General features: G+C 56.2%; 1 protein-coding gene across 1 annotated transcript; it reads right to left on the bottom strand.

Moving 5' to 3' along the window:
* Positions 1 to 1,132: 1,132 nt before the first annotated feature.
* On the bottom strand, positions 1,133 to 8,199 carry ATG9A (autophagy related 9A). Its single transcript, XM_010713634.2, has 13 exons — positions 8,122 to 8,199; positions 7,900 to 7,964; positions 7,424 to 7,585; positions 7,182 to 7,323; positions 5,447 to 6,195; positions 4,904 to 5,057; positions 4,538 to 4,717; positions 3,672 to 3,917; positions 3,150 to 3,370; positions 2,933 to 3,050; positions 2,557 to 2,776; positions 2,272 to 2,414; positions 1,133 to 2,166 (listed from the first exon to the last, which is right to left on the bottom strand). The coding sequence occupies exons 2-13, from the start codon at positions 7,926 to 7,928 to the stop codon at positions 2,161 to 2,163; spliced, it is 2,370 nt and encodes a 789-aa protein (XP_010711936.1). The 5' UTR covers positions 7,929 to 7,964; positions 8,122 to 8,199; the 3' UTR covers positions 1,133 to 2,160.
* Between the last annotated feature and the right edge of the window lie 36 nt (positions 8,200 to 8,235).

The following is an 8,235-nucleotide window of genomic DNA, read 5'->3' as shown; positions in this document are numbered from 1 at the left end:
CTCGCCGCCTCCCGCCCTCATGTCGCAGGCACCGGTGGGCCTGGCACCCTCGCTTCCCCGCTGCTGCCCCCCGCGCTGCGGTGACACTCAGACGGCAGGCGGGCGACACATCCCATCTTTATTGGATGGCAAGACAGCTGTACAGTGAGGGCACAGGGCTGCGGCACGACCCTCCCTGGGCGCCCCGTGCCCACACACCCAGGAAGGAGATGAAGAATTGCGGCTCGCCATGCACAGGGGACACCGACGACACAAGCACAACATGCGGCGAGGACACCTGCCCGGCCTCTCCCTCTCGCTAGCCCAGCGAAAGGGCTCTCCTTTCTACCGCGTGCTGCAGGCTCCAAGCACTGCCCACGGACAGGGAACTTGCACTCTGCCTGGAGGGAGCCCAGGTGGCACAAGGTTGGGTCCGTGGGTCTGCCCCTATTTGCTCCCCAGCCTGGGGAAGGACATCAACATCACTCGGAGTTCCCACGGAGGCAGGGAAACAAAGGCTGCTAGAAGGGCTGCAGTTCCGACCAGCTGGGCGGCCCACGGTGCAGAGCCAGCCCCGCTTGCCACCTCCTCACTCCTGTCCCTGCTGCTGCAGTGCGGTGTAGCAGCAGCTGGCTCAGCGAGCCTGGCCCAGGCTCAAAGGGCATGGGGCAATAGCCTGGCAGGGAGAGAAAGGTCACCTGTGCTCCAGGAAAGGGAGGGCAGGGCATAGAAAAAGCAAGGAGTCCCTCCTCCAGGCAACAGGAGCAAGAGGGGTGGAACAAAGCTGGGCAAGGGTAGCTGAGATGCAGATCCTCGCAAGCTGCCACTGGAAGAGAGGTGAGGAAAAACAGCACGATCCTAGGAAGGGCTGGCCAAGGCCATGCTGTAAAGCCAGGATCCTGATTTCCTCCTCCATCATGCCAGGTTGGGCTGGGGTTTGCCTCTCACTTCTGGGTTCAAGATACCCCTTCTTTCCCTTCTCGGCCCCCCGTTCTTCCCCTCATGTCTCAGCTTATGGTCTCCACAGCAATCCTTGCAAAGATTGCTTCAGGAAGGAAGGAAAGGAGCCAGGAGCCCCTGGGTGAGATGCAGGACACACTGAAGCCATTGTTATGGCAGGAGGAAAGGGCCGATACAAAAGAACAGGCCTGGGCACAGGAAAAAGGCCTTTATGATGCCTGGGGGAAGGGAATCAGCGCACAGAGCACAAGACCTTCACTGTGGGCTCCAAGCGGGCTGCGTGCACTCCCAGGGGACATCAGGCTGCACCAGCTCTTTGGCACTGCAAGAGGGCCTGGGAGCAGCTCATAACCCCTGAGCACCGTGCAGGGCAGGAAGTGCTGCTCTAGCCCAAGCCAGAGGGCTAGCATGGAGGCTGCCAGCGGGGAGGGACAGAGACCCAGGACTGCCACTCCATGGACCCTTTCCCGCATGCCTGGGACAGGGCAGGTGTCATGGGAGCTGGGGAGGAGCTGCAGCAGAGCTGTTCCCAACTCTGCGCACACAGTAGCGGCTAAAGACCTGCTGCAAGGTGCCTGGGCAGCACACGCATGTGCACAGAGAGGGGTGGCTGACTGCCCCGCTGCTGTCCCGTTCCAGACTGAGGTGTGCAACATTGGTCCTCTCTGTGAGGTGGAATGCGGCGCACGGCACTTCTCCAGGGCTGCAGGTGTGGTTCCAGCACTGCTACAGGCTGAGCAAGGCAGCTCCGACAGCTCCCACTGCTGTCAGCCATCCCTGGAGGACACCAGCTCCCTGTTTTCATTTTGGAGGCAGGTCCCAGCTCTGGGCAGACATCTGGAGCTCGTGCCTTGTCACATCCCTTCAAACAGCAGCTGTTGCTGCCACCTCCGAGCCCATCCACAGCTCCCCGCTGCCAGTCCCGTCAGCTGTCACGGCTCTGCAGCGATCCTCCGACACGGACGACACAGATGTGAACACAGACACATGTATGTACTCACACACGCATTCACCCCACAACAGTCAGAGTGGCGTTGACTTGACACACGGCTGGACAGCTGCTGGCCTGGCGGTTTTGTCTCATCAGCAATTGATGGCAACAAAACGGAGCCCATGACCACCCTATCCCCTTCAGATAGGAGAGGAATCGGGCTGACACCGCATCCTGCTGCCCAGGCGGCTCCCAGTTTGCAACCCCCACGAGATCCCCAGTCTGCAAGGCTATACCTGCAAGACAGAGAGGGAACGTGGCACCTAAGGGGTGCTGGCAGCTGGCCCGCAGCCTGGCATCCAGAGCACATGTTGCCCGTCAGCCATAGCCTCCTCCCCTACCTTGTGGATCTGCGGTGGAAGCTCATCCTCTGAGCTCTCCTCTGGCACAGGCTCTGGGTGTCTTGCTGACTGCCCATCCTCAGCCCAGCCTCCCAGTGGGAGGCGGGAGAAGTGTGATGGGGCTCTGTGCACCGTGCCTGGGTCTGCAGGAGAGGCGAGGAGGATTAGCAACCTGGGGGGCTGTCAGTCTTCAGAGATAAGCACGTTATTTGTGCCATTATTATGGGATATGGGTTACAGCACTGTGACCAGAAGGCTCAGATACCTGTGCCCTGGCTCCCATACCTGTGATGCCACCATACCGTCGCTGGAAGCCCGTCTGCAGCGTGGCTGTCTCCTCAGCAGGCTGCCGCGACGAGAAGGGGTAGCTGGCAGAGCGAGGGAGGGGGACAGGGGCACCTCGCTGAGCATCCAGCTCCTCATGGGTGCTCTCACCACTCTCATCACTCTCTCGCCGGTGCCAGGTGTGCCGCTCGGGCTCCAGCTGGGCATGCTGCTTGTGCAACTGCAGAGCCAAGACACAGGTGGGTCAGCTACAGATGCCCCAATGTGCCCCCAGTGCACCCTCTCTCCAGCAAGGCACTTCCAGTCAAACCAAGTCACCCAAAGCGGGGCACCGCAGTCCTGTCTGCCCATATCCCTTCTGGTTAGTTCAACTCACCTCATGCATGTAGAGTGCGTGGAGACTCATCTCAGTGGAGGCATACTCTGACAGGATCATGCTCTGCAGCTGACCCTCCCAGGCGCTGCTCCCTGAGCTCACGGTCCTCGCATCAGCACTGCCATGGGAAACAAGAGTGAAGTTTATGTGGCCACAAATACCGCCAAGCCTCTTTCTGCTCTAGGGTCAGGCAGTGAAGGCTGCCGCATGCCCTTACCCAGAGGCTGTCATGGCACTGGAACCACGAGGCTGGGTTCCCTCTCCATCTCTTCCTGCTGTCTGAAAGCCACCAGAGGGCTGCTGGGCAGACTGGAGTGGGGAGAAGGAACGCAGGGCTGAAGCCACTTCGGAGAGATGACGAGAGGCCTGTCCATCACGGCCCATGTGGAATCCCAGCACTGAGGAGCCCGCTATCACATTGGCAATCAGGCTGTGAGGCTGCAGAGACAAAAGGGAGAGAGAATCACTGTCCTGTGCAGACTTGGAGGCCTGATCCCCACCGAGACAAAACTGAGGGACCCCAGCTCTCTTTAGTGCCTTTCCCACCTCAGAGGGCACAGGAAACTCTTGCTGCCCTTCCCTAAGAAGACAGAATTAGTCCCAGTGAGTGCTGATCCATCATATTTGCACCCCTGGACACAGCCCAGGTAAGGGCAAAGTCTGTCCTGAAGGCCTGACACTTTGCCAGCACCCAGCAAACACTCCAGAACCATCCCACATTCCCCCCCATCCTGCGCACCTCTGACTCTGACTGCAGAGACTGGATGGAGCTGAAGAGGGCATTTTCAGGGAGCACAGCCTGCTGGGCCAGTGCCATGCTGCTGTCCCGGTGCACCCGTTCCTTCAGGAAGCCGATGAAGGCTGTGCTCTCACGGGGTGGCTGCCATTTGGGGTTGGTGATGGCAAAGTGCATGAGGGACAGCTCCGTCTTGCCATCCTCAGCCTGCTGGTAAATGGAGGCCTCCGTCTTCCCTGCTGACATCCACTGTAAAGCACAGAGAGAGACTTAGGACCAGGATCTGCTTTACACCCTTGCCAAACCTAGGAATCCTGCACACCAGCTAGACTGGACAAAATACACAACAAACCTGCATGATGGACCCTATCTCCAAGCAGTTGGCACGCACTATACCAAAAGCCCCATAATTAATTCAGCCTCTGCAGCCTACCTTCCTTCTCCGTCCCTATATATGCATTGCTGAAAGGGAACTAAAGAGGTGAATGCCAGTCACAGAGCCGAAAGCTTTGTTTTGTACTGTCCAACCCACAATGGGAGCATCTATAGCCAACAAATGGCTGTTTTTGTAAGTTGCCTGCCACAGAGAGTCCATCCCCTACTAGTTCATGGCCCTGTCACTAGAAATTCTTTCCTGACGAGTAACATAAATTTCCAGGCACAGGAAACAGACTAATTTTCTTTCTCTCCAGAGTAGACTTTGTAAAAGGGAATATATATCCCGTCCCCCCTAGGCTGCCTCTCTCCTGGGCTAAAGCAGCCCAGCTTTTAAATCAGTTATCATCAGTTAGACTTCCTAGATTTCCAAATATCCTAATTCTTCTCTCCTGAGAGAGTCCTGGTATGAAAACAGGCCCCACGGAACCTACCGCTGGGTGGCCATGCTGGCGTACGTCCATCTGGGCAAAGGAGCAGGTGTCACCCACCCCCACCACCTCCACGGTGAAATTGCGGAAAAAGTCAACAATGTCCAAGGATTTGGGACGCAGGCAGATGATGAGGATCAGGGGGGTAATGATGGGACTCAGAAGCTCCTCCAGGATGAAGACCTGAGGACAAAGACGATGAGCTCAGCACAAAGGTGAGGATGTCAAGAAACTTGCCAGCCCCAAAGCCAACCCATAGCTCTAGGCCACGTTCGGTGGCAGGGTGCTTCTGAGAAAACCACCTTGTTCCTGTGCCAGTCCAGGGATGGGAGAGGGTTTCCATCCCAGCCCCTTGCAAGCCAGGCTCACCGCTTTGTACTGGAAGAGCTGGGCAAACTCATCCCTCGTCTCATAGCGGTGGGCATTGCCCTGCCAGTGGTCAGGCATGTAGTGGATGTGTGCCAGGATGACTCGCAGCAGCTGCTCAGGGCAAAACACCAGGTGCTGGTCGGGGATGAAAGACCTGCAGGGCAAGACAGGGAAACGTCTCAGTATTCCTGGAAGGTTTCATGCAGGGATGGCGGGAGACTGACACATATTACAGCTTCACCTGTGGCCTTCACTCCAACCCAAACCCTCCTGCCAGCCCAGCCCAGGGATGTTGTTGTATGACTCCAGCAACTTCCCTTATATCAACACTGAAGTCATCACCATAGCCACTGTGTCTAAGTTCACCACTGGTCCCCTCTCCTGCCTGCCCTGCCCCAACTTGCCCCAGCCGTGCCCTTCACTCACACAGATTCATTTCCACTTTTAATCTAAGAATGCACTCAAATGAAGGCTATCAACCTCACTGCTCCCCCATCATACTGTCAGCAGCATCCAGCCCTGACCAGCATGGACCTTCCTCACCTGCACACTGTGATGCCCACTCCGAGAAGGGTGACTGTGGTCAGGACGTGTTCAACCGCCAGCACGTCTTCATCATAGATGGTGAGAGCGATGAGCACCGCCAGGATGGAGCCAGCAAAGAAGGCCACGTTTTTGGCCACAATAGTGAGGAGAGGGGAGATGAAGCAGTTCATATATTTGGAAGCTGGCTTGTAACCTTTGCTGAGACGTGACTGCAGTTCATGGTCTAGCTCGTTGAAGTGACGGAGGTAACAGCGGCCGTACAGAGACCAGCAGCGGGCACCCAGGCTGCCCGGTTCCCGCTTCAGGATCTCCGTGTAGCTGAAGAAGGCATAGAGGATCTGCCAGATGAGGATGAGGGGGCAGAGGAGGAAGTTGGCGATGCCAATCCAAAGGATGCGAGTGCTGAGCTTCTCAGCCAGCTCCAGGCGATTCCCAGCCCGCTTATATTCAGCCTTCAGGCTCCACTCGTTCTCAAAGAGTGAGCCAGGCCCCCAGAAGAAGATGAGCTCAAAGTTGTACTTGAGCCCACGCGTGTAGAAGACGGTGTCTCCCAGCAGGGGCAGGCGGAAGCGGATGGGCAGCAGTGACTTGTTCACCATGGCCACCATGTAGTTCTTGAAGCGGAGGATGCGGTGGTAGATGTCCAGCTCTGTCAGTTCCTTCTTGTGGATACAGATCTGGTGCTCCTTCTGGATCTGCACGATGCGGGCCTGTACCTCCTGCCAGGTGTAGTAGGGCAGGTTAGACTGGAAGGGAAAGCAGTGAGGTTAGGGGCAGGCTCCAAAAATGGGGGCTGGGCTGAGCTTGTTCCGATAGCAGAACCCAGCACACACCTCAGGGTGTGTACGAGCCACGAGCAACACCACAGCACCAGGCACTTCTTCCTGCACTGCTTCAGCCTGAGTCATCCCAGCAAGCCCCAAACCGTGCCCCAGTGCCCTTTGCCTCTCGAATAGCATAGGTGGCTGTTTCCCACCCACTCACATGCCAGTTGCATTAGAGGCACAAATACAGGTGCTGTCTCTCATGGATCCTCCCTCCCAGAGCTCACAGTCCTGCTGTTTGGAGTCAGCAAGGACGCAGGAGTAGGGGATGGTGACATAACCAAAGTCCCAGAGGCAGCCTATGGAAAAGTGGGGGCTAAACCAAACCTTTCGGCTCATCCCATCTTTCTCAATATACAGTCTCTACTCAAAATACACACAAACACCCTTTGGTGCTGTCCATCAGAGCAAGGACTCTGGAGAGGAATGCATGCACAAGCTTCAGAGACCAGCTTTGCCAGACTTATCACCACCGTGATCTTCAACAACTAAGCAGCTCTACCCCTCATTTTTCCAATCTGTAAACAAGGAAGTTGATACTGTGTGCTTCCCAGGGAAGTCCAAGAATACCTTCACTTATGCCTTCTCTGTTGAAAAGCGTCACAGAAAAGGCCACCACAGAAGACTAAACATATGGAGCAGCAGATGGCAGATGCATGTGCCAGCACAGAGTGAGGCAGGCTGGGCAAAGTGGGTAACAAGCAGCAAGTTGGCTGCTGGAGAAGAAGCTGGAAAGAAAACCATGCAGTCACATAGCCTGGGAGAAGCTGAAGCAGAGGACTGAGCATTCAGTGCAAGTCTCTCCAAGAAGCTGGCTCCAGAGAGGAGTGCAGATGAGCTGTTTCTCACTGCACAACAAACGCCTCCCACCTCCTGTACCACATGTAGCCCTTGTCCCACCTGCTTACCATGGGGATTCTGAGGGCATTGATGTAGAAAGAGTGAATCTCCCAATAGCAGCAAATGTTGTAGATAAATTTGACAAGTCTGTGAATCCAGAAAACCCCAGCTATCACCAGGATGCAGATGAGGAAGCTGTTGGCCTGGATTCTGCAAAAGAAAAAAAGATGGCAGTAGCAGTGGGAGATGAGTCCTGGACAAGAGCTACCAGCACCTGAGAAAGCATGAGCAGTGCCTTGGCTGCCCCTACCTTGCACTGCAGACATTTGGAGGCAGGAAAGCATCTGGTAGAGTCACTTTAATGGGCTCACTGGAATGCTGGCTGTGATTTACCACTTTGTTGGCAAAAAGGATATCATAATCAACGCAGCTAATAAGAAAGGTGGTAAATGCCACCACGAAGATGAACTGCCTGTGAAGAAAGAGAGAAATAATGAGGGAAGCCTTCTGCCTCCTCCAAATGTGAAGCAGGCGGGAGCACAGGGTCACACATTTTGAAGATGCAGGGTCACATATTCCCACAGCCAGGCAGCAGGAAAGCTCAAGGGCACCAGTTCCACAGAATGAGCCGAAGGTCTGGGCTTCATTAGAAAACTCTAATGAAGGCTTGACAGGAGGACTGTAACAGGATCCCTCCTGCCCACTCAACTGCAGGAGCTCGGCAGCCTCCCATAGCTGTTCCCCAGGCGCTGTTGCAGCCCCAACACAGGGGCTTTCCGCACTTACATGAGCTCAAAGATCTCTCCGATGAGCATGCAGGTGAAGCCATTCTTCTGATGCAAATTATAGACGTGAAGGCTACAGTTAAGGAGAGCAGCCGGGACACTCCTTCCCTCCGACACAGGACAGCGAGGCGGCCGTCCCGCTGACACCCTCAGGCCCTCAGCCAAACCTCTCCACCGCCTACACAGCTCCCCCCCGGCCCCCGCACAGGCTGTGAAAGGATATCCGAGAGAAGAAGAGGTCTAGGTTCTCTATGTGGTGCCAGGGAGCTGCAGGGAGGAGAGGCAGCGTGAGAACCAGGCATAACCCGAGCACGGGGCTCCCCCGGCTCCACACAGC

This window comes from Meleagris gallopavo, chromosome 7 (genome assembly GCF_000146605.3).
Source record: "Meleagris gallopavo isolate NT-WF06-2002-E0010 breed Aviagen turkey brand Nicholas breeding stock chromosome 7, Turkey_5.1, whole genome shotgun sequence".
Lineage (NCBI taxonomy): Eukaryota > Metazoa > Chordata > Aves > Galliformes > Phasianidae > Meleagris > Meleagris gallopavo.
This window is presented reverse-complemented; position numbering and strand designations above follow the sequence as displayed.